The 25,262-nt window shown below is 40.9% G+C and overlaps 1 protein-coding gene across 3 annotated transcripts in view; it reads right to left on the bottom strand.

Moving 5' to 3' along the window:
* Positions 1-25,262, bottom strand: part of clip2 (CAP-GLY domain containing linker protein 2) — a 50,389-nt gene that overhangs the window by 2,315 nt on the left and 22,812 nt on the right. Inside the window, exons 5-17 of one of the 3 annotated variants that reach the window (XM_030746326.1) lie at positions 21,337-21,550; positions 17,757-17,954; positions 16,521-16,624; positions 16,024-16,084; positions 12,633-12,683; positions 9,861-10,244; positions 8,178-8,753; positions 8,035-8,092; positions 7,255-7,338; positions 4,738-4,894; positions 1,530-1,689; positions 406-594; positions 66-129 (exon numbers count right to left, since the gene is read on the bottom strand). In XM_030746326.1, the coding sequence (XP_030602186.1) occupies positions 66-129; positions 406-594; positions 1,530-1,689; positions 4,738-4,894; positions 7,255-7,338; positions 8,035-8,092; positions 8,178-8,753; positions 9,861-10,244; positions 12,633-12,683; positions 16,024-16,084; positions 16,521-16,624; positions 17,757-17,954; positions 21,337-21,550 (2,300 nt within the window). The remainder of the gene's footprint in view (positions 1-65; positions 130-405; positions 595-1,529; positions 1,690-4,737; positions 4,895-7,254; positions 7,339-8,034; positions 8,093-8,177; positions 8,754-9,860; positions 10,245-12,632; positions 12,684-16,023; positions 16,085-16,520; positions 16,625-17,756; positions 17,955-21,336; positions 21,551-25,262) is intronic. The other 2 variants (XM_030746328.1, XM_030746329.1) reach the window with 2 other exon arrangements.

Raw genomic sequence — 25,262 nt, 5'->3', positions numbered from 1 at the left:
AAAATCCAGTATTATTATTATTATTATTACATCAGTGACTTGAAAAAAATAGAAGGAAAGAATACCAACGTCTTGAGTGCTATGTGACTCCTGGTGGTGAATTCCATTAGCCGAATTTGCACCATGCACCTGAAAAACAGCCAAAAATGATCATTTTAGTCCTGCTCTTGGCATCATTAGACAGGATCAGTTCAGCATGTTGGCAATACCACTCTCATGCCATGAGCTGGTTAGCTTGGTTTTAATATCTAAAAACAGTTTTAATGTCATCCATCTGTAGGTGAGGGATGAGATTTGGTACCAGAAATATTCTGGTAAACCTTCCCGTCACAAGCTTGAATCCCCAGAATAAACATTTTTTTAAGGCTTTTCTTGGTTCGAACTGTGATTTATTTTATTTTTTACCGGGCTTTTATCTGGATGCCTTCGCATGGCCTGGACCAGCTGGTCGACTTGCTGGTTGTGTTCCAAAGCGTTCCTCAAAGCGTCCTCAGTACTGAGCAGCCGCTGGCGCAGGCGGGTCACCTCTGAGTCCAGAGCTGAGGGGTCTAGCATTGAGTACCGCCGGTGGTCAGGGGAGGACCGTTCCCTACCCTGAAAGAACCACACACACATATGCACATAGGTGAGTAAGTTAAAGAAAATAAGTTGGCAAGCAAGCAGGCAGGCAGGCCAGTGACTCTACTGCAGTCACGGTAAATATTTCTTTACCTGACAGACACAGTCGGGCCACTTTGTAAAGATGAGCTGCCAAGAATTCTTTTAAGTGAAAGTCTAAACCTTCACAGTGTTAAACGATCTTTCCCGGGAAGGCTGAGCATACCTCAGCATGCTGTTTTCCAGATTTATAAAATAGCCTGAAATAGCAGCAATTTCAATAAGAAAGCTGTTACACCCAGAAATAAAGTCTGCTATTAAAGCATTCATATGTGATAATGAAATGGAAATTAACCAAATATACTAAGCAAATTAAACCTCAGGATCATCTAAGTTAATACACATTTTGCAGTAAATATGAGACAAAGTGGCCTTCACAGCAGTCTGTTTGAACGTGGACTGAAAAGCACCTGAGAATCACTCGTATTCACAGTATGTACAGAGTTTTCTAGTCTTTATTAGAAAACTGGAAATCAGTTATTGGATGAGTAAATTATTATTGAGGAAATAATGACTTAAAAGAGAGGAAAATTATTGACTACGCAACATCTTTAATAAGGCTGTTCAACCTATATTTATATTTTACGCGTTAAAACAGTTGTATCATTCCTCGAAATATAGGCCAGGCATGTCAGGGTGCTGCTGCATAGCAGTCACTGAAATATTTCTTAGCTGTGGAAACATAGTCAATAATTTTACAGTCCACTAAGGACCAGAGATGATTTCCTTTTGTCCTAATACATAAAACATAAATTCTTGAAAGAGGGTGTACTTCTTTCTTTTTTTAAAAAAACTATGATCATATGTTTTTCATTGTCTTTGTAAATTTAATTTCTTTTTTATTTATCATCCCCACAGGGCTTTGTTCTCACCAGTAAAAGCAGTTTTTCTCTCAGCGTCTTGATGTCATCCTGAAGTTTCTGCTCCTTGACCTTCCACTCAGCCTTGTGGACTTCTCGGTTCAGGTCTTTCTCCATATCCCGCGAATGGCGATGTGATTCCAGGAGTAACACCCTCAGTTCATTCAGACTCCTACGATTTAAAAAAGACAGACACAAGGGAAAAGTTGTTTTTTTTTTTTTTGTTTTTTTGGTCCATATTTCTTTCTCCTGACCTGCAGAATCGCAGTGAGAACAGGAAACTTCTGCTGTGGGAAAAATGGATAGAAAAGTATTACAGTTTTGCTGTCAAGCATCATATGAATCGCCCCATTTGCTCAGACCTTGCTAAAAGACCATTATTATCCAAAAGCACTCACAATATGTGAATATATCAGGCAGACAGGCCAGTGGGAACAGTGGAGGCGGCACTGATTCTGCTGCGAGGCCCCAGTATACATCATCTTAAGTGTGCTGGCTGTTTGCCAACATACTTACATCAATGAACCACATTAACACTGGAGAACAGTTTTGTGCACCTTTGCACTGCATGCTACCCAAAGGTTTTAGCAACTTTAACATGTGTGCAGTTATTTTCATCGTACAACTGATCCTTTACCAGATCATATGTATGTGATGTAAGAGGGAGTCTGTTGCTCAGAGATGTTTATGAGGTGATAGATACGGCAAAGCTTGTTTTAAACTGAGTGGAGGCAGGGCTGTGGAATTAATCAAATTTTATTGTGAACTGCTATTTGGGCCTCCAGTGATTACTAAAACGATTACAAAACGATTATTGTGGCACATTTTCTCTCACCGCGGCGCTCCTGTTTTATCTTTCAGTGCAACTCCTTCCCAGAGTTATTCAGTTTGTTCAGTTTATGTAAGTTAAATTATCATTAACATAAAAAGAGATCAGCTTTTAGAGGACAGTGTTTTAAAGAGTTAAGTCAAATTTTTAATAGAGTCCATCTGTAATCAACATATTGACCAAAATGATTGATTAGAATTTTTCCCATTAAGTCAAAATCAGTTAATTTCATGAAAAGTTGTTTGAATTTTTCATTATTAAAGGAATGTTCTTGACGATTACTGACAATGTCCTCAGTCACCCCACCCCACCCTGCAGCTCATGCATGATTCATGACTCTTTTTTCATTATATGAAAAGTGTTATTGGTGCTTTACTTGATTTATCTTATCAGCTTCCTCAGCTTAAAATGTTTTTTTCTTTCAACCAACTAGTTGCTGTGTACCCTCTCTGAATATACAGTAACTGGCCACTTCATTAGGTGCTTCAACTGCCCATTAATGCAAATATCTAAGCAGCCAATCACATGGCAGCAGTTTGATGGATTTGGGAATGTAGACATGGTCAAGATGATCTGCTGAAGCTCAAACTGAGCATCAGAAAAAAAGGTGAAGAAAGGTGATTTAAATGACTTTGAATGTGACACGTCTGATGCCAGACAGGATGGTCTGAGTATTTCAGAAACTGCTGATCTACTGAGACCATCTCCGGGGTTTACAAAGAATGGTTTGAAAAAAGAGAAAATATCCAGTGAGCGGCAGTTCTCTGGGTAAAAATGCCTTTTTGGGGGCAGAGGTCAGAGGAAATTGGCCAAACTACCTTTAAGATGATGGGTAGGCAACAGTAACTCAAATAACCAAGTTATGCAGAAGAGCATCACTGACCGCACAACACTTTTAACCTTGAAGCAGATGGGCTGCAGCAGCAGAAGACCGCACCAGGTGCCACTCATGTCAGCTAAGGACAGGAAACTGAGACTCACCACTTTTGCACAGACTCACAGACATGCAGCCAAGAAATCTGCAGAAACTGTGTGATGCCAGCATGCCAACATGAACCAGAATCTCAGAGGAATATTTCCAGCACCTTGTTGAATCCATGCCATGAAGAATTAAGGCATTTCTGAAGGCGAAACCTGGTAGTAGCAAGTTTTACCTGAAGAGGTGGCCTGTGAGTGTATATCACACGCTGAAACAGCAGCTTTATCATTAAGGACGCTAATGTGTACCCAACTCCGATTTTTAGTGTGGTGTAGCATTTACTAACAGCATAAAAATGAATAATGTAGAGACTGTATAATGTAAGAATAATGGAATATAACTTTTTCAACAGCACCGCCGAAAAATTTATTTTCTGACTGGCTTAATGAGCAAAGGACAGACCCCGCTCCTGCTCTCTGCAACAATACACTGACAACTGCCTTTTACGCTTCGGTGGTTAAATAATGACCATATTAAGGAGAGTTTTTTTAATTTTCTTTGACAGTGTGCACTAAAGGACTTAGGTGTTTTGTGAAGCTAGTCAGACTCTACGGTATAGAGAGGTGGCCATCTGGCAGGTCTTTGTTGGAGAGGAAAACTCAGCCAGCTGCTCCCAGTGACTTTAGGCAGCACTTTAAAGGAGGTGTGGGGTGGCCGTATGTGCTGGCACAAAGACAAATATTTTCATAAAGCTTCTGACAGAAATCTGAGCACATGCGGTCATCCATCATTTTAGCGCGCCATCAGTGTTCGACTGTGTGAAATGTGAAAGGGGGTTCCTCAGAGAAAACTCTGCAGTTCCCCTCAGACATCTGAGAGTCTTTCAGGTTAAAAAAAAAAAAAAAACAAAGGCAGGAGATAATGTCTTATGTACTGTATGTAACATTCTCAAATGCAAATATGATTTATTTCCTGATTTCTTTGCCTAAACAGTACCCTAATTTACCTTTGAATTCATAATATCACAGGAACTTTAAGTCTGTGTGTCTTACCAGATAATATAAAGATCATCTCTTCGAGTATTACTCTTTTATTATGTGTTTATACTGTGTGTATATGAAGCATTTCCTTTATGGAAAAGTTTTACATTTAGCAGAGGCGAGTCAGGACTTCCTGCTATAATACTTTTTGATGGCGTTACTTTAGAATAACTGCAAGAACAACTGACAAATAGCTGCAAAAGAGCACTGCCTTTACTTCGAGCTCATAATACATGCAGCAAAATCAATAATGGTGTCTGCGGCTTCCAAGTATCTGTTATCCGTTATCAAATTGCAAATAAGATTTTTCTGTTTCTTTTTTTTTTTTAATTCCGTCTGCATGTTTAATACAAGGGTATAATTTTTCGCTTCTGTTATTCAGAAAGTGCTGAGGCAGAATGTCAAATCAATACAGTCTCTGTGTCAAATTACCTCTCCTTCTTCAGCAGCTCCTGGCTGATGCTCACCAGTTGCCCAGAGGCATCATGGGATTTTCTGGTCATGGACTCCAGCTCCGCCTCCACGCGCATCTTCTCCTTGGCCAGGGCTTCGGCTTTCTTCTCTCCGCCGCGAACTTTGCCCTCCAGCGCTAATGCAAGAGAAAAATAAATGAATATTTTGAAGATTTGAACTCATGAACTCATATACCGTAGCTGTACGGTACAATTAAAAGCAGATCTTAAACTCTAATCTATGAACTAAAAAACAAAGAGCTTATTTTCTTTTAATGTTATGCAGATTATTCAGATCATCATATTTGTGCTGGGGGGAGGTGTTATTTATTTATGATAAATTTATGTGTGTTCATTTTGAATTCTATGCCTACAACATGTTTCAAAAAAGGCTGGGAAACGGGCATGTTTACCACTGTATTTCATCACCTCTTCTTTTAAGAATGCTCTTTTATAACTCAAAAGCAAAATGTTTTTCCACTTGTCCTCAACAGTTTGGGGCCTCCGCTGTTGTCTTTTTCCATTTCTTTTCAAAGTACAATAAGTTTTCAGCGTGTTGAGAAGGTGCCTGAAATCCTGATGTATCCAGCCTAGAATGTGAGGCTCTCGTGTACTTACTGTGTCACGCTCTCTTTGCACAAAGGAGAAAAACCACCTTCCACCAAAGTCATTTCCCTGTCAAATTCTACTGAAATGTGTTTACCTTGTAACTCGGGGGGGCTGCTCTCCCTGCTTTCCTCACAGCAGCTGGATTAAAGACAGACAAAAATGTCTGCAAAAGCTAGAGCAGGGATCCTCAAATCCAGGCCTCGAGGGCCGGTGTCCTGCACCTTTTAGATGTGTCTCTGCTTCAACACACCTGAGTTAAATATAGAAGTCATTAGCAGGACTCTGGAGAACTTGACTGCATACTGAGGAGGTAATTCAGCCATTTGATTCAGGTGTGTTGGATCAGGGACACATCTAAAACCTGCAGGACACCGGCCCTCGAGGCCTGGATTTGAGGATCCCTGAGCTAGAGCCAATAAAAATGTGTCACAATAGGCAGGACAATGGACAAGTGATAAAGATGCCAAGCGGTCCCACATAAGGTGAAGCATCTCATCATCCTAGTGACAGGAAGGTCCTGTTGAGCACCTGGACTCTCTTTTCTTTTTTAAATGGCACCTGGCTGCATTCGTACATTCAGTATGTTTTTGGCATCATCTTGTTGAAATAAGAAAAGCCTTTTCTGAAAGAGCATTTGTTGCTCCAAAACTGACTAATGTATATAATTTGGCATTAATGATACCCCCACAGGTGTGCAGGTTACCTCTTCCATGTGTACTAAAGTACCCCAAAGACATCACAGATTTTCTGGCTTTTGAATTGGGGGTTTCTTAAAACCTGGATGGCCCCACTTCTTTGTAGCCTGGAGGAGGCAGGAACCCTTAGTAGCGATCTGTGATTCCCCCAGTTTTTAACGCAGCGCTGCGTTGGTCACACAGTAATGGTTATCAGCTTTGTCACTGAATGAGGAAATCCCCAAATTCTTCCCTTCATTCTTCACGATAAAAAAATGTTATTCTTAATTTGTTTATCTCTTTGCCCGCACAGTCTTTCCATTTCACATAATACTGCGATCTCTGGCATTTCTACTTATCTTTGAAGCATCCTGTTTTTTTTCTGATGATGCCAAGTGAATGAGGTAATGATGGTGGGCGTTTTCCTGTAGAAGTGCTTTGAGTGCTCAGCTAGAGTAGAAAAGTGCTATATAAGAACTAGTCCATTTACCATTTTACTGTAGATCACTTATTACTAATATCTATCAAGGGTTTCCTTTATTTTATGCTTTAATGCTGAAAACAAGCAAAAACTTCCCTTTAGGGAAAATGTAAATCATTTTTTTACATCTGTCAATTCTTTTTTAAAGAAAAACAAAAATTGCACCTTGTTCTAGGTTAGGGTCATCACCAATGATGGCTTAAAGCTCAGAGCATTAAAACAGCTGCATAAGAGACAAATGCAAGTATTCTTCTCCTTGAGTTTCATATTTTTCTTTTCTCATTTTAAATTATTTACGATCCATTCTTCAAAGTGTGTCAATTTGATTATCTGAACTACATAAAGCATGTTTTGGGTCCTTTTGATGTGATGAGGCTTATCAAAAGATTTCTGGGTGATGATCAAAGAGCGGAACGGTGAGGAACACAATCCCCCGCACGATGAACTCGGCGTGACTGTCGGAAGCGAAGCCTCGAGTCACCCCACAAACGCACATATTTATTTATTGAGGAAGATCTGAAAACTTTTCAGTTTAAAGCCTAAACTTGAAGGAAACGGCTGCAGCCAAATAAAGCTGAGCCCTTCTGTATCCTGAAGTGAAATCTCCTAAAAACACAGAAACACCTGTATGTGAAAAGACATGATGCCTCCACAGAAACTCAATATTTCAGGATATCTTGTCACAAACAAAGACATCAGTGAGCTCGGAAAAGGGCACCGCGCGGTTGTTTACCTCCGATTTGTGATTTGAGGGCTTCAACCTGGGAAGTGAGAGTAGAGACTTCTTTTTCCCTTTTCAACAACTTCTCCATTGTTTCTGAAGAAAAACACAATAACAGTCATCAGACAGCTCGCTCAGAGGATGCAGCGTTAATCCAAATAAGCGCAGTGATGTGTGACTGGAGTGCAACAAAGTTTCCAAGGTGCTAGGCCTGTAGTTTTTTTTGTTACCCTCTTACGTGTCACTTAGAAGGATATTGTGAAATCCTATTAAATGAGTGGACAGAGCTCCTTGTGTGCTGCCTGTTTCCTCCTGCTTCAAGTCTTTATGCTAAGCTAAGTGGCTGCTGGCTGGAGCCTCGTGTTTCACACAAATAAGTGTCAGAAAACACAAGCTTAGTTTTCTTACTGACAAAAAATTCTGATTAAAAATTAAAAACAAATTAGTGGTGAAAGCAGACCGTTAGAAATGGTACCAACACAATATTAATCTTTACGTCCAATTCTCGGGAGAAAGGCGAATGAGCACCAAAATTGTTGTTGTGGATGTAAAAAAAAGGATAAAATAAGCTTAAATTTCTCTTCAGTTCTCATGAACACAAATGGACAGTATGATGAGAAAAATCTGCATATCTGGTGTAAAATAATACAACACTGTTCATCACTGGGAAGTAAGAAGAAGGAGCAGACGGCAGAAATGTGATTATAGTAGGAAAGCAGAGCAGCTGAAGTATGTGGTTGGTTTGTTATTTTATGAAGCTGTAGCTGGATCAAGAGAAACACAAACTCATACCTTCTATATTCTGTTTTAGCTTCATCTTCTCATCTGAAATTTCATTATCTTCTATCACCTGAGAGAGGAGAAAGTGTTAGGTGTTCAACTTGTATCTAAATACTGCAGGTACTGCCTTTGTCTATCGCTCCTCAGCCACTCACATTAGCATCATTAGACGTGAAGCGTTCTGCCTGGACGGCCTGGAGCTGGTTCGCCGTCACCCTCAGCTTCTCCTCGAGTTTCTGGATCTCCTCTTGGCTTGCCTCCTGAGCTTTCTGCAGAGCCTGGTAGTCCGTCATCTGCTTCTCTGACAGCTCCAGTCTCTCCCTCAGCTGCTCTGCTCTTTTGTCCTGCTCCATCTGAAGCTTCTCCATCTCTGCCAGCCTTTGCTCCGCTTTCTGTAGCTTATCTGTAGCCTCCTCCAGTGCGTGCTTTCCACTTTTGGCCTCCAGTTCGGCCCTCCATGTCTGTCTGCCGTCAGCCAGCTGGTCTTTGGCCTCCTGCAGACGAGCACAGAGGTCCTCTCGTTCCTTTGTCAGAATGGCGGCTTCAATTTTATGTTTGGCCTTGAGGTTTTCCACCTCTAACTGATGCTCCATCTTCAGGCTTTCCAGGGTGGCCCTGAGCTCCTGGGCGTCCTGCTCTTGACCTTCGGGAGCAGTATGACTACTGCTCAATGATGCCTTTAGGTCCTCCAAGGATCGCTGGTGGTCACTGACTAAACTGTCAAATTTAGCCTGTAAGAGAAAGATTGCTGGTTTAGGTTACACTGGTTGTATTTGTAAAACAAGTACTTTCAAATCATTTTGTGCCCATTCAGGTGATGATGTAACCCAGAGATTTTACATGCAGACAATCACAAAGTCACTGTTTTAAAAAGAGGACAGCTTTAAATACAAACTCATTGAATGGGCGTGTGATTGTGTCTGTTCAAAAGAGAGCTGAGCGTAAAGGCAAAGCTGTCGATTTATGGGATCATCTATGTTTCTACCCTCACCTACGACCACATGCTGCAGGTACTGACTGAAAGAATGAGACTTCCTAGGAACCTGGACAGTTTGAAGTTCAAGACCTGGTTTTAGGGGTAGCCCCTTAACTGGCAAGGGCCCGGTGACGGGCCGTTTGTAGTCCCTTTTATATGGCAGGCTAGACCCTCCCATTTTTATTGACACGTCATTCGGCCAATCATGTAACTGGCTGCACCAAATCACCTGACAAAGCTATGTGACGCCCTCTGAGTATTATTGGCTCTGGGAAACCCATTTCTTAACATGATTGGCCGAATGAGGTGTCAGTCAAAATGGGCGGGTCTAGCCTGCCATATAAATGCACTTCATTCGGCCCGCGGACCAGACGCAGCCGATTAATAGGCTATGAAATGGGTTGTTCAGAGCCAATAATAACCAGAAGGCGTTATGTAGTTTTTGTCAGGTGATTTTTTTGCTGCCAGTTAAGGGGTTAAAGTTAGAATTAGGTTTAGGTTAGGGTCAGCAGCAGTTTGAAATGGGTTGGATGAACGAGCGACAAGATCAGTGAAGAATGGAGGGACACAGAGAGATTTCTAAAGTTGTTAATAGGATGAAATTTTGGTTAAATCCAACATTCTTATACTTGTTATAGCGCCTTGTTTAATCTTTTTTTTTTTTTTTTTTTTTTTTAAATCCTATTAGCAAAATTTTGTCAATATCCCCCCCTAATTTTATATATATATATGAGTGGGTGGGAAGTTGAGAAATGTGAAAACCGTCACATTTGAAAAGATGGTTACAAACACACAGCTGTTCACTGACATGACCACACTGCTCTGGCTGACTTGAATAGTTAAAAAAAGCAGAGCAGAGTACCTTCCAGGTGTCCATCATTTCCACATTTTCCTTGGTGGCCTGTTGAACTTTCTGTTTCATCTCACTGATCTCCAGATTCTGTTTTTCCACGACAGCCTTCAGCGAGTCCACCTCCTGCTGGCTCGCTGCTAAGGCAGTCTCGTACTTCTCTCTGAGCTCGCTGCTCTCCTTGTAGTGCTCCCGGCCCGCTGACAGCAGCTGCTCGCGCAGCAGGAGGGTCTCTGGCTGGGTGTCGGACCCCTGGGCCGCATCGCCGTGGTCAGCTTTCTGTGAGCTTGCGTCAGCCCCTTTGAGCTGAGCCTGGAGATTCTCGATCTCGGCTCTCCTGAGGCGGAGCTCCTCCTCCAGCTGCATGATGCGACTCTGCTCTTCAACTGTGGTTTGCTGATGAGAAAGCAAGCAACAATCCAGCAGTGCTTTTGAAAGTTTTTCTAAGGAGAAAAAAAATGTCCTTTCTATAAAAGAATCATATTTACTACGACAGGTAGAAACCCCTGCAACAGACTGGTGTCATACCAAAGAAAAGGTGACATGACTAAGAACAGATATCAGCCACTAAGAAAAGGAAAACAGAGAAACCTGTGAAGGTCCTGAAGATGACAGAGTGCATTCCAGTGGATAAACAGTACAAAGAACATAAAGTATGTGGACAGCAACAGATTGTTTGATAGTTTGGTTCCCACTGAAGATAATACAATGGCTCTTGTAGTATTTTTCTCAGTGGCCTGTTTGGAAACTTTATAGCACAACTGTCCCCAAAGTGTTTTTACATTTCTGGTTGTGTTCAATAAATAAATTAATAAGGCACAGGTTGTGGTGGGCTTTAGTGGTGCTAGAAGATGCAAATTTTCCCCCTAACTAATTCTGATTCACCGTTAAATCCAAAACCTGCTTTAAATTTGGCTGACTTTGCCTTCGGTGGCATCTCTTTGGACAGCAATGCTCCACAAGTCCAGCTCTAACCAGTTGGACTTGTGTGCCTGCTGTATGTGCCGGATCTCTTCAAATGTGTCAAAACAGCATCCCATCAACTTGAACTTTATTTTGGGGAAAAGGTGAGGCTGCACAGGGCCAGATGCAGGTATCAGGTCAGATTGGATGGGCCATCAAAGCCCTGCAGCTTCCTTATAATGCTCAAACATTTTCAGGAGTTGGTGAAAACAAACAAACAAAAAAAAAAGAGTGCATAAATGAGTCAACTGAGGACTACTCCTTTCATTTTAACAACTTCTTAAACCACATTGCCAAGTTTTAAGATATCATTTTAGTGTATAAAGCTTTGTAGAGCCACATCCTTCCCTGGTGCAGTGCTGTGGCCTGGGGCTACACTGAGATTTAGTCAGAAATAACATGAAGCCAACATATGGCAGAAATAAAGCCCATTATGTGAAGAAAGAACACAACTGCTAGGAACTCCCAATCCTGCTGAGGGCATCTGAGAGTTTCACTCTTGCAACATAAATGTAAGTGATGCAAAACCCACAAGACCTCAAGATTCCCATTAATATTAAGTCTGGTAATACTTTAAAGATAATGAATATCAAAGCAAGAACCATGACACAGTGGACATAAAATCTTAATGTATGAAAATACTGTTGGGAACTTTGTATTAATATATTTATTTTATTAGTATAAGTGAAATATATCAAATAAATTAGATTGGAGCATTGCTTATTACTGAATCTGCCAATATTCACCTTGTTTTTAATTATTATTTTATTTGTCTCCAACCAACTCCATAAGGAAACCTGACTTTTTAAAACTGCTAAACACACCACATAGTTCTCGTCAGTCGGCAACTTGCCTGTTTGAACTTATTCCTCTAATAATAGCTGCCTTGCTCTTCTGGAAACGAGGTTAACTCGGACTAAGTTTGCAATCCAAAAAATAAAACAGGAAGGCACTAAAAGGCGGAGCATGGAGGGGACAGCTGGGAAATAATTCTGTGTGGGTTGTGCAACCACTTGCATGGTCATTTAATCTGTTGTTTATCTTACAATACTGACTAAGAGGGGTTTAAGTCTTCTACAGATGGCAGATGGATTCAACTACCCTTTTTTTCTGGCAGCCCATAATTGCAGTTACTCATAATTTTAGAGGAGCAGCATCAAAATACTGGCACCGCTCGAGGTTTTCATTCCACACAGGATCAAAGTCCAAATAAAACATCATACTCATTATGCTAGCTTCATAATAAAGTTGAAAGGCCGCACTTAAATGCTAAAGCCACTGTATCATTTCCATCCAAAATAATTAAAGTGAGGAGCCAAAGGATCAACGTGTCACTGTCCAAACATTTGTGCAGCTCACTGTGTGTGTGCAGAAAGGTGGAAAATGAGAGGCGAGCACAGCCATTCTCTGATCATCTAGAAGCAGCCAAGCAAATATAATAAAGCAAACCTCAACAGTGACATATGCATAGCTGCAAACATCCTCCACAAATTTGTTTCCAATCAAAATAAAAAGAAAGAAATGGAGATTAAAAAGTGGAGACCTGCTGCACAGTGCACAGATGTTAATTTCAACCCCAGATCCCGGCTGACCAGACCAGAGCTACTAGCCGATTCATTTCAGAGACGCTGCCTGAGTAGCATTCAGATTACGGCTCACACACACACACACACACAGGAGTAAAAAGAGTAAAAAGAGTCTGTGCAAGGTTAATGTCCTCAACAGCATCTGAAGTCGATTTGAAGTCAAGAATTGAGATAGCTCAAGAGAGGATCAAAGCCAAAACAAGATCAAATCTTTTTTTTTTTTTTTTTTTTTCACCTTGGTTCTCTTACCCAACCTCAAGGATACTGCTTCATGAGTGCATCTTCCCTGTTGGCAGAAGCAGACCTTACTGCATACAGGAATCCAAGCATTTTCAAAATGTTTTGTTATCTTTGATGGCTGAAAATTGAAAGCACATGCGTGTGCAGTTTGATTTGTGATATCGCGGCCTATTATTAGAGAGACTTTCTATCTGAAGTGCAGCGCTGCATGTCGAAGCGGTGTAAAGGACGTCCTTCGCTGCACTGCCTAAAATGGGCATCACCGCTATGATCTGCCTTGAAACATTTATCGAAGAATCCGTAATGAATCCCATAAATAATTTAGCAACTTCTCATGTGTTACTAATTACATAACTGCTCAAAAATTGGTGCGGCGCTTGGGGAGATTCATCCTCTACAGCTGAAGTGATAGGGTGCGGTTTCAAATGACACATCCTGACATCTCAAAGTGCAGCAGGCGACTGATCTGAAAGCCAGCGTTTGCATAAAAACAAAAGAAGAAAAAAAAAAGATCGCCATTTAAATAAAAATTAATTAACAGTAGACACAAGAAAAGCTGAAGCAGCTGCGAGCCTCGACTGACGCCATCTTTCCGATTACAAGGGATGGAATGAAAGAGAGGAGGGACCAGATAAAGCCTGATTGAGTTGATGTGGTTTTTCATTACGTGCATGCTGAGGAACTGTGACCATTACTGACTATAAGGAATCTTGTATTCCTACTACTTTCCAATATACATTTTAAACAATGAGAACCGGTAACATGCCATAGATAAATCATTGTAAACAAATCCCATGAAAAGACCAAAACCAGATCTGAGAAATTATTTAGCCTGGGTTGAATTTATGTGGGAGCTGAGCTCCAATAAAAACTGTAATTGATACAATACAGCAACCATGACTGGCACCTTTTTTCAGTGTAATCACTTTGATTTACATTAACAGAATAAATAGGCTAAAAATAATTTTTAAATAAATAACACAGCAGCTGGATTAAAGACAGAAAAAAATGTCTGCAAAAGCTAGAGCAGGGATCCTCAACTCAAGGCCTCGAGGGCCGGTGTCCTGCACCTTTTAGATGTGTCTCTGCTTCAACACACCTGAGTCAAATATAGAAGTCATTAGCAGGACTCTGGAGAACTTGACTGCATACTGAGAAGGTAATTCAGCCATTTGATTCAGGTGTGTTGGATCAGGGACACATCTAAAACCTGCAGGACACCGGCCCTCGAGGCCTGGATTTGAGGATCCCTGGACTATAGAAAAGATGGAGAGCTTCCGGGTCTAAAAAGTGAACCCTCGTGGTTGCATTCTTTCTACTGACCAGCAGGAGGGCGATGTATAGAAGTCTGTGGGAAAATGTCTCTACTTCTCACCTGATCTATGACCTCAGTAAACAGTTTTATGATAAGTTTGTGGTCTCAGAGGCTAGTTTGAAGTCATACTGAATAAAACATGTACAGTTTTGTACACAATGACCCTCATTAGAGTTAAAAAGGCTTAAAAAAAAAAAGAGCAGGCTCTGCTTTAGAGAGGGTCTGTTGTGACTTATAATTCACTACTACATAATCACGCAGTGACCCCTCGCTCATTATGTGCAGTTTCACCATTTACGTGCAGTCATTTCAGCACGTGATAACAGATGGACTGCAACATGTGCATGTGTACGAAAGGGTTAGACCATCAATTATTATTTATATTTTTATATAAACCTCAGATTATAACTGTATTTAGCCCTCTTTGTAAAATGATACAAGTATGTTAACTGTTTGTAAAAGATTCGAGCCATCAGTCAAACCAAATTCTTCGGCCTGATTGTCTCAGAGTGAGGAAGTTAAAAAAAAATCTACAGACGAATGCTTATTGGCTGTTGGTTTTGGTCTTTTCTTTTGTAGGATATGGAGTGGTTAAATGCCACAGTGCATTATGCTCATATTGCCTGTTATTCTGTGAATGCTATATAGCAGTTCAGTGCTGGGAGTTCACACCTCTAACCCGTTCATGTGTGTCTGCGCACTGCGGCCCTATCCTCCTCCTGTTAGTGGGGCCCACAGTAATTATAGTGCACTCAGATGGCGCCGGTATGCTGATACATATTGATTGTAAGTATTTTTTTGCATTTAGACACAGAGACAGGTGGGGCATGACTTTGACCTATGCAGTTTGTGAGTTATCGTCAACAAAGAAGCAAACAGGTGCAGAAGCGCACAGGACAGTGGCCACAGGCAAAGGGCTTGTGTTCTGTTTTGTTTTTTTTACCCTCCGCCTCTCTAATTCTTTGTAGAGCGCCTCTGCTCTCGACTTTTCGAGGAGCAGGCTCTGCTCAAGCTGACGAATATGGGCATGTTCCAATTTCGTCTGAGTCTACGGGAAGAGACAAAGAGAAATACAAAGAAGAAAGAAAAAGGGAGGCTGAAAAGGAAACGACACCCATAATGATCAAAGAAGGTGATCAAAACAGCTGACAGCAGATGATGAAAGGGCAGCTCTGCAGACAGCAGCAGGGTGCACAAGCTGAGGAGGAGATCTGAGGTTACGCTTCACTTTCAGGAGAAAGTGCAATTTGCCGTTAAGCACAACTTTGTGGTCACAGGTACCTGACCGGAGAACACAAAAGTTGTGCCTGCAGATGGTTTACAATCTTGTCAGTCTGTACTGATTAATTCATCACAGACTGAAATACATTAATCAGCACAGACCAGGAAAATTTGATAACATATACATTTTATATAAGGCTGACATTTCATCTTATTGTCAGCAAATCTCTTGGAAGAATGAAAACGAATATGTTAAAAACAAGTACTTTTTGTTTGACACCTAATTAAAGCACATACAATTAGAGCCACAGCTGAAAATACACCAACTAACCCCTTAATTGCACTTTGAGCATGTCTAGGTCTATTAACAGTGACTGCCTGCTTTCCATTTTTGTAAGTAAACATGGCTTTCATTCACTGTTGGATCAGTATGCTATTTTCTAAAAATGACAACAAAGATCGGTATTATTTTTTAAAAAGCTGTTGAACTCAATTGACCTTTTCTAAGAGCTAAAACTGTTTGGAATACGAGATTCAGTCCAGAGGCAGACAAATGCATTTTAAAACCAAATGAACTGAACTAAAATGATACTCTTCTTTTGGCATTTCGGTGTGTGTGTGTGTCACACAGAAATTCTGCACAGAGTTGCCTTTGTGCCTCCAAGCGCCTTTTCCCAAACACTTTGCCACCTCTTCTTCCTCTCTGTCCTGATCTCCAGGACGATGCGTTAGGCTGATGGCGCTCTCAGGGTCGCACAGCATGAAAACAGTGTCTACTGAAACACGGGTCTGTGGTATTCAGGTTATTCACATGGTGAAGCACACACATTGTTTTAATGCTTATAAATACCTCCAGGTCTCCTTTGGTGATGGATTCCTCTTCTACTCTGAACTGCAGGTCTTCCACTTTCCTGTGAATACATTATGGAAAATACCCAGAAAGGATCATTAACTGAGCAGTTTTCTACAAAGTGTTTTCTTTTGTAGAGCAAAATTCACTTATATTTGTATCTATGCGCAAGGATCAGATTAGATTGCATACGCCTGCTTTGTTGTCATCATTATACATTATATGCATTTATGCATAATAGCTGAATTTAGGGGCAGTAACTGCTTCATTGACAGTGTCTGCTTCTGTAACCTCACTGTGATGACAGGAGTTCAGGAAGCTGCACGCAGTCACTTCCTGAGCTCTGAGACACGGGTCTTTTCAAATGAAGATAAATGAAATTTCTATACACTGATGAGAAAACCAGAAAGGCTTTAGTTACTCTGAAATATAATACTTAATAATAATTAACATTTCAATCTAGGTGCCAGCACTGATGTATGCATGAGTGATATTACCTTTTTTCTTCTTCAAGCTGATTGGCCAGTTCCAGTTTATCTTTCTGCGTGCTGGTCAACATTGCTTTGACTTGCTGAAGAGCATTTTCGTTCTCGGTGACGTACTGTGGGAGAAAAACAACATTCGTCTGTACGCAATGACAAAAGTTTGTTTCAACCTGTCACTCCCAAGTCGTCACATACAGACGGTTATTCAGGACGCGCAGGGGTCGCATAGTAAAGCGCCTTTAGGGGCAGTTTGAAATGAGACGATGAGGTGCTGTTGGTGGCCGTGGGGAAAAGTGCACTGCTGGTTTGGTGATGTGGTCAGAGAAGCTAGTTGTGGATGGGAGATTGCCTTTTAATGTGTGTGAAATGGTGTCTTTTAACCCAAACCTTTTCTTTCCCACCAAATCCACCAAACAGCAACAAAAAAGATAAATCCAAAAACAAAAGTAAAATGTCAGTGTAAAAATAGTGGACTCTGACTCTTGTAATCTGATGGGAGGTCATAATAGTGCCCTCTGCCTCTTGACACAGACTTTTGAGGGTTTTTATTCTTCCTCATGCCATAAAATAATGCTTTGTGTTAAAATTGTCATGTGTTGGATTTTTGTTCAATTAATATCCTTCCCTGTATTTCTTAGTTTGTTTGTTTTTTCCATGTGTTTGCATCATTTCGGTAAAGTGTTTACATCTCATCGTTTTACTTCCTGTCTCTGTATTCTGTTTTGTTGCCTCCTCATCTCCTCCCTGCTGCTTTCCCTCCCTGTAAGCCTCAGTCAACCCTAAATCTCAGTGCGCCTAAAATGGATCTGCACAAGAAAGATGTGAGGAGAGAGGAGGCTTTCTGGAAGAACTATAATAGAGGATGCAAAGGTGTCTCCTGCAGAAATATAATGAACACTGAACTGGCTCATATGACATCTCAAATGCGTGGATGATGCAGCTATGCCACATGCCATATTTAATGGAAATCACTTAAAATGAGGCTCCGAGTCAAGGATATCTGATTTTATTAGAGGCTTTTTGTCTTGACTCCTCTCTTCCTCCACTCGTGTCTCCAGTTAGAAGGACTTAGGAAGGAGGTGAGGAAAGGAATCGAGGATGTACAAATGAAATGAGAAAAGGGGTTAGCCTTGCCTCTCCCTCTATCTTTGTCGCACTGTTTATCCTCGTGTCTATTCCTCGCTCTGAATTGTTTTCCACAAATGCTGCTCCGAGATAAAATATCATCTTTTCACTACTTCCTCGTACCTGCACGTGCTGAGCCTTGAGGGTACTCAGCTCTTTCTCCACCTCGCAGATGTGGCTCGTGGCCTTGGCCACCTCCGCCCGCTCCAGGTCCCTCTCGGCCAGCAGCTGCTCGATGTGCTGCTGCTTCTCCTTCAGGGCTTCCTGGAGTGCGGTGGTGCCTGAGATCTTACGTGCATAGCGCGATGATGTCTCTGTCAGCTTTAAAGGGGGTAAAGAAGATAAAACTTTTAAGAAATGTGGGCAAAGGAGAGGATGAAAGCGTGAATAGAAAGGAAAGGCAGATTGGACCTAATGCATTTAGAAAGACTGGATATGTGCTGCTCATGTTAGCTATACAGGTCCCCCTGAGATCTAACAGAATCCAATATATCCATGCCTTTGACAGCAAGCTTTCATGATGGGACCATGATTGCGTTGTGATGTGACAGGACTTTGCTTTTTAAGTAATAAGTCATATTAAAAAAAAAAAAAAAAAATTTAGCTACATAAGGCTTAAAAAACATATTTTTAAGCATCTAAATGTCCTTCTCATCTCAGGAATTATTTGACTGTTTGGGAATATTGCCCAAAGTATTCACTCATCTGCCTTCACAGGCATATGAACTTGAGTGACATCCCATTCTTAATCCATACGGTTTAATATGATATGGGCCCACCCTTTGCAGCTATAACAGCTTCAACTCTTCTGGGAAGTCTTTCCACAAGGTTTAGGAGTGTTTACGGGAATTTTTGACCATTCTTCCAGAAGCACATTTGTGAGGTCAGACACTGATGTCAGATGAGAAGGCCTGGTTCGCAGTCTCTGTGATTCGTCACTCCAGAGAACACGTCTCCACTGCTCTAGAGTCCAGTGGCAGCGTGCTTCACACCGCTGCATCTGATGCTTTGCATTGTGCTTGGTGATGTAAGGCTTGGATGCAGCTGCTCGGCCATGGAAACCCATTCCATGAAGCACGCTATGCGCTGTTCTTGAGCTAATCTGCAGGCCACGTGAAGTTTGGAGGTCTGCAGAGATTGACTCTGCAGAAAGTTAATGACCTCTGAACACTATGCTCCTCAGCATCCGCTGACTCTGCTCTGTGATTTTACATGGCCTACTACTACATGGCTGAGTCGCTGTTATTCCCAAATCACCTCCACTTTGTTATAATACCACTAACAGTTGACTGTGGAATACTTAGTACTGATCACGGTACCACGCTGAAATTCACTGAGCTCCTGAGAGACCCATTTTTTCACAAATGCTTGTAGAAGCAGTCTGCATGCCTGGGTGCTGGTTTATACACCTGTGGCCATAGAAGTGACTGGAACACTTGAATTCAACAATTCAACAACAATTTGGCAATGTACTGTATCTGCAACAAGGAGATCAAAAACAACCATTTAATCACAGTGAAAGATGCAACATTTTATTTGGCCACTAGAGTATGCTCTTTGACAGGATTTCTGCCAGACCTACATACCTCATTTCATGTCAGCAGCATTAATGGAGTTTCTTTAAGAACAAACCAGATTGAAGCGTTCACATAAAACATTGCATTTTAATTTTTTGTGTAACAAATTTATGTGAAAGCTGTCAGTCAGGTTCAATTTAATGTCATATATCTCTGTATTTGGCAACCAGTAAGGTAACAATTCATGATTTTATGAATGCAACACTAATTATGTAAGTAAAGTAAGCAATTGGTACATTGTGAATTTGTGAAGCTCATTTCAGTCCAAGCGCTTTGTACAAATCTGCACCTACAATTAGCCATTCAAATTAAAACGGTGCCTACTTTCTAACCACTTAACAAAATGAACTTCGGAGGAAGAGGCTTCTTTAGGAATGACAATTTTCTGCTGTGCCATCAGGCTGATAATTCACAAAGGTTGCCTTCAGTACTGCCAACAATTAAGGAAAGTAAAGGGTAGTGTCCTCCATCAGGATCTGGCCCATACCCAGATGCTAAAATCAATGGGAGATACACTGATGTTCCATTCATTTCAGTCTGCTGCCAACTACCGCTGAGGTTATTAGTCTTAAAGACGCAGCGTGATGTAACAAGATGTTTGACTTCACTTTCAGCTGCAGGACTGCATTTGTTTTGGTTTTTTTTCCATGCAGGAGCAAAAGGCACAGTTGGACATTCAGAGTCTCCCGCTACACGGCACCTAAGTGAAAACATCAAGTGCTCAGCAGATTAGTGAGTGTTTCAGTACAATGAACTAACTCATCATCCTCTTGTATGAATCTGTAGGCAAGATATTTCATTACATTAAAAAATTTTATCATAGATTTTTTATTGATTTTCAGACATTGTAATGGTTTAATGGTTTAGCTTTAATGGTTCATTTAAACGTTTTTGGAAAGGGATATTTTTTTTTGGAATTCTGCCTCCGTACAATGCCACAGTGGTTTTTAAATCAAGCAATCAAGATGTGACTGATGCGCAGTCCTTCAGCTTTAACTCAAGAGGTTTAACAAACCTACTGCATAGCTCGCCATTTCTAGATTTCCAGATGCTCAAAAGTAATTGAACAAACTCATTTTAAATATGAGGATTTTTAAAAAATACTTGGATAAAAATCCTTTGCGACTGAGAAATGAGATACTCGGTCAGGCCTGACTCTATATGGTATTTTATATGTATATCTGTGAAGCATCCTGTGGTTATAATGTTTACTTATTGACTTTAAAAGGGAACATTTTACTGAATATTCCCATTTGCTTACCTGCAAAGACTTAGATGAAAAGAGTCCTGCCACTCTCATGTCTGTGTGGCAAATATTACACTATAGACAGCAGTCAGTCAGATTAGCTTAGCATTGAAGCGTGCATTGATTAGTATAAATACAGCAGCCCCTCAGTGGCATTTTAATTATATGTTTCCTTATTATATATATATATATATATATATATATATATATATATATATATATATATATATATATATATATATATATATATATATATATATATATATATATATATATAAAAAACTGTTACAATGGCGGATACTCATATTAGACATGGACAGGGTTCAAACAATCACGTGCGTATATCTACAAATCATCCATGTGAGTCAAAAGCTCAGGTTTCAGCTTCCGCCATATTTTTTTTCCTACTCTTGGCTCTTGCTGATGTCAATTGGCATGGATTTCCTTACATGGACATGTCAGGGAGAGACCGCACCCCTGCTCAATATGAGAATTTTCTGCTTAGCTGGAATATGCATGTTTAAGATAAAAAAAAACTAAAAAAAAAACATTTCTTTAGCTGTAAATTATGCAAAGCTGCTGGGGTCTCAAAAAAAACTGACATTCAATAAAAAAAGTCCACTTTGAATTGAAAAAAATGGATAAAACTGACAAGAAGTGGTTTAACGGGAGTTACAGGTGTTTCCATTTGTTGCTTTCAGTACTTATGAAGACAACAGGACTGTCTGAGACCGCTTTGAATCATGAGAGTGGCATCGATCTTCTCATCTAACTGCAAGAAAGAAAATATTTTCCCCAAATTTTAAACCATACATCACACTCTGTATTACCGGCCCTTTTGCTCTCAGGGTGGATTTGAGGCGTACTGCAGTCATCTTACCAGTCCAGCACGGCTCGGACGTCCACCAACAGAGGAGGCCACCGAGCTGACTGAACTGATGGAGGAACTGCTGGGGCTGTGGGCCAGAGAGGAAACTCCCATGGCCACCCGCTTGCTCTTCTTAGCCTTGGCCGGGCTGGTGGAGGGGAAGCCGATGCGGATCACCTTGTGGACCGGAGCAAACAGGCCAAACTTAGGGAGACACTGAAAGTATCTGCAGGAAGAGAAGAAGAGAAATATGCAAGAGGATGAGGACATTATAAGTCACAGAGCAGCTTTACAGTTCTGTTGCCAAGACAAGTTTTTGTTTTGGGATACAAATGAATTTGCCTTACAGCTCTTCTTGCAACATTAACTGATTTGTGAATAAAAATAGCAATAAAATAGTAAAATGAAATGAAACTGTTGATATCTAACACATCAGAGAATTCAAAATATAAATTAATGTCCTGGAACGGGGATTTGTCACAAATGAGCAAGAGTGGGGAAAAAGCATGCGCTAAAGCTCATACAGGGCAGTGTTCTAGCTAGCGGTTGATCGCCAGGTGCTGTGCCTTGCTGAGACGCCCTTGCGCAGTGCTGAGGATTTCACCCCTTCACTTTCGGAGCTCTGCTGTTGGTGCATTTAGCAAACAGGAGCTCACCCCACGGACTCCGCCCCGGCTAGATTGCTGCTTTTATTGCTGCTTGCGTCTGCAGTATGGAAGTTAAAATATGTAGATGAACTGTTAATAAGAAAAATTATTTCTTATCCGATTACTTGATTAATTGATGGAGTAATCGATAGAATACTTCATTTTTTCTTCTTTTTTTTTGTCTTCAGCTCTCAGCGGAGACGGTCGCACTTTTCTTCTCTCTCCAGCCCTTCCTTTTTCCCCTGCTTTGCTGCTTTAGAGCGTCTCTTCACACAACTTCCGAACTGGAATTTATAACTATGGATCTGTTCAGCTGGTCTCTCAACGCCATTGTTTTGATCAAATTTTCACCATGAGGAGATTGGGGGAAGGAGAACCCTATTCCCTCTTTTCAATTGACATTCCAACTGGCTACGTTATGGTTCCTGTGTGGTGTGGAAGATGACCTGCCTGGCCGTATTGTCAATGAAATACACACACATTTGGCTTATTGACACTGGGATTTCTCCGAATTGGACCGGGAGATACCTGGCTTGTCGTTGCAATTCAGGAAGTCTAGGCAGCTGTCTTGCCTTGGTAAGGCTGCTTATGACGGGAATGCAGACTCAAACTCAGACTCTGTATATCTGGAGCTGAGTCGGAGGGGTAAGATCTTGGAGATAATAACAATAATAATAATACATTTTATTTATGGGCGCCTTTCAGGGCACTCAAGGTTGCCTTACAGGTAAAAAACAATCAAAGAGGAAACAGCAAAAGAAAAAGCACAATTACACAATAAACAAAACAAAACAAAAAACAGATTAGTTAAGACCAAGGTAAAATCCTAGAACCCACACAGTTACAGGCCAAAAGCTTGTTTGAACAGATGGGTTTTTAAACGAGATTTAAAAAGAGATAAGCTGTTTAAGACCTTTAAATGTTGCGGTAGAGCGTTCCAGAGATGGGGTGCTGTATGACAAAAGGCTCTAGATCTGCTAAGCAGACAGAAGGTATAGTGAGGAGCAGTGACGAAGAAGAACGAAGTGGGCGTGAGGGAGTATAGGAATGGATTAGAGCAGCAATGTAGGGGGGAGCAAAGTTATGGAGAGATTTGAAGGTGAGAAGAAGAATCTTGTATTTGATACGGTAGTCGATTGGAAGCCAGTGTAGGTCCTGAAGGATGGGAGTAATGTGTTGAGTAGAGGAGGTTCGGGTAATGATACGTGCAGCAGAGTTTTGAACCATCTGGAGTTTATGGAGAAGTTTGAGTGGTAGACCAGCGAGAAGTGAATTGCAGTAATCCAAACGAGAAGTGACAAGAGCGTGGACAAGAGTTGCAGTACTGGCAGATGTAAGAGAGGGACGGAGACGATTAATACTGCGTAAGTGAAAATAAGCAGACCGAGTGAGGTTTTTGACATGAGCCTCAAAAGAAAGAGTGCTATCGAGGATGACACCCAGACTCTTAACTTGGGAGGAAATGGGGACAGTGAAATTATCAATGGTGAGTGTGAGGTGATTGGATTTTGCAAGGGTAGATTTGGCACCAATCAGCAGGATTTCCATTTTATCATTATTCAATTTGAGAAGATTGTCAGAAAACCATGTTTTTATTTCAGAAAGACAGTCAGAAAGGGAGGACGGGGGGAGAAGAGCATTTGGTTTAGAAGAGACGTAGAGATGTATGTATCTGTTTCTGCACGGCAAAGGAACGAACCAAGAAGATTCAGATGAATTGGATTTTTTCGCCACAGAGAGGTGCCAGAAAGACTGAAGGCTGTTAACAAATTAATCAGTACAGTCTGTACCAAAACAAGTCGTAGAATGAGGAATTTGGCTCCCTGGCGGCCTTGGACTGCCGCTTATCAAATTGTCTCCTGGATGTTTTGTAAATAGATGCTCTACGCCCCCGCTGTCCTGTCTTCTTCTGACCTGTGTTGGACTGATCTCCCTGACTTAACTGCTGAGGAACTCTACATCTTATCAGAACTGTTAGCTGAGGAGGGAGTTTGAGTCAGCCCCCCCCTCGCCTCCGCTGACTGCTCTTTCCATCCCTCCCCACGCTACTGCTCCCATGCTATAAGTTTCTGCTCTATCGCAGAGGTTTTTGTAACCTTATACTATGTATGTGCATATGTATACAAAGTACTAGATGATTTTTTTCCCCTCACTCATCCCTATATGTTTTCACTATTGTTTCTGTCTTTTTAATGGCAGCGCCTCCAGAAGGGGGGCAGTATGGCCACAGTTCACCTATCCTATCTCCCCATGTTTGTTTGTTTGTCTTTTTGGATGGGTGTTCTGTTAACTGTAATTTCCCCATTGTGGGATCAATAAAGTATCATCATCATCACTAAAATAATCGATAGTTGCAGCCCTACTTGTATTCAGAAAGCCAGAGTCAAACATTAGTTTTCAGCACCAGTGGAGCTGTGAAAGGCCTTCAGGAAAAAAACTACAGTTCCCAGCAAGATGATGTCACTTCCTGTTGTTGCATTAAAAAACGTGATAGTTTATGTACACAACATGGTGGCTGATATTCAAAATAGGAAATGCTTTTAGCAGCTGATCGATAAAACATGTGGATTATGTTTTTGTTGTGTATGCTTTTACGTGATTTCTGCAAACCCATTAGTGGAAGGAAACGGCACTCTGGGACACATTAAATGCATGATATATAAGTGTGACTCTGCTGGATTATATGCAAAAATTATCACTCTATTGATCTAATAAGGCCTGATTTAGAGTTCTGCATCGGTCCTACGTACATAACCAAAAATCCTCTTTGACCCTAACCTGACATGCACCTCAAGAAATGTAGCTACAGGTCCACAAAAACTGATTACTGCCCAGGCTTCAGAGGTGCTTTCTGGTTACATATGCAGGCCCCGTCACTCAATTAACAGGTGGGAGCAGCTTTTAGTGGTTAGCATTAGCTTGCTAATTAGCATTAGCATTACCCCAACCAGGCTGAAAAAAATTTCTGGCTAGAACCCTGTCAGTGTCTATAAATAATTGTACTACAATTTAAATGGCCTATGAGTGCATGTTACACCTGTGCGATTAAATAAATACAATAAAAACATTCTAGACATGTATAAAGTGTGAATCCAGAGGAACATCAATACATTGCCTGTGGAATTCAAATAAAAATATTTTAAGAGGAAGTAAAGAACATAAATGAAAAGATAATTTCTAAACAGATTATACTAGATCCAAAATTATTTCTGATAGCTTGATACCCAGAGAAGCATAACTATAATAAAACTGAATGTGTATTTATAGATCTCAGTGTGTTGACCACAGAAA

The sequence above is a fragment of the Archocentrus centrarchus genome, chromosome 14, assembly GCF_007364275.1.
Source record: "Archocentrus centrarchus isolate MPI-CPG fArcCen1 chromosome 14, fArcCen1, whole genome shotgun sequence".
Classification (NCBI taxonomy): domain Eukaryota; kingdom Metazoa; phylum Chordata; class Actinopteri; order Cichliformes; family Cichlidae; genus Archocentrus; species Archocentrus centrarchus.
This window is presented reverse-complemented; position numbering and strand designations above follow the sequence as displayed.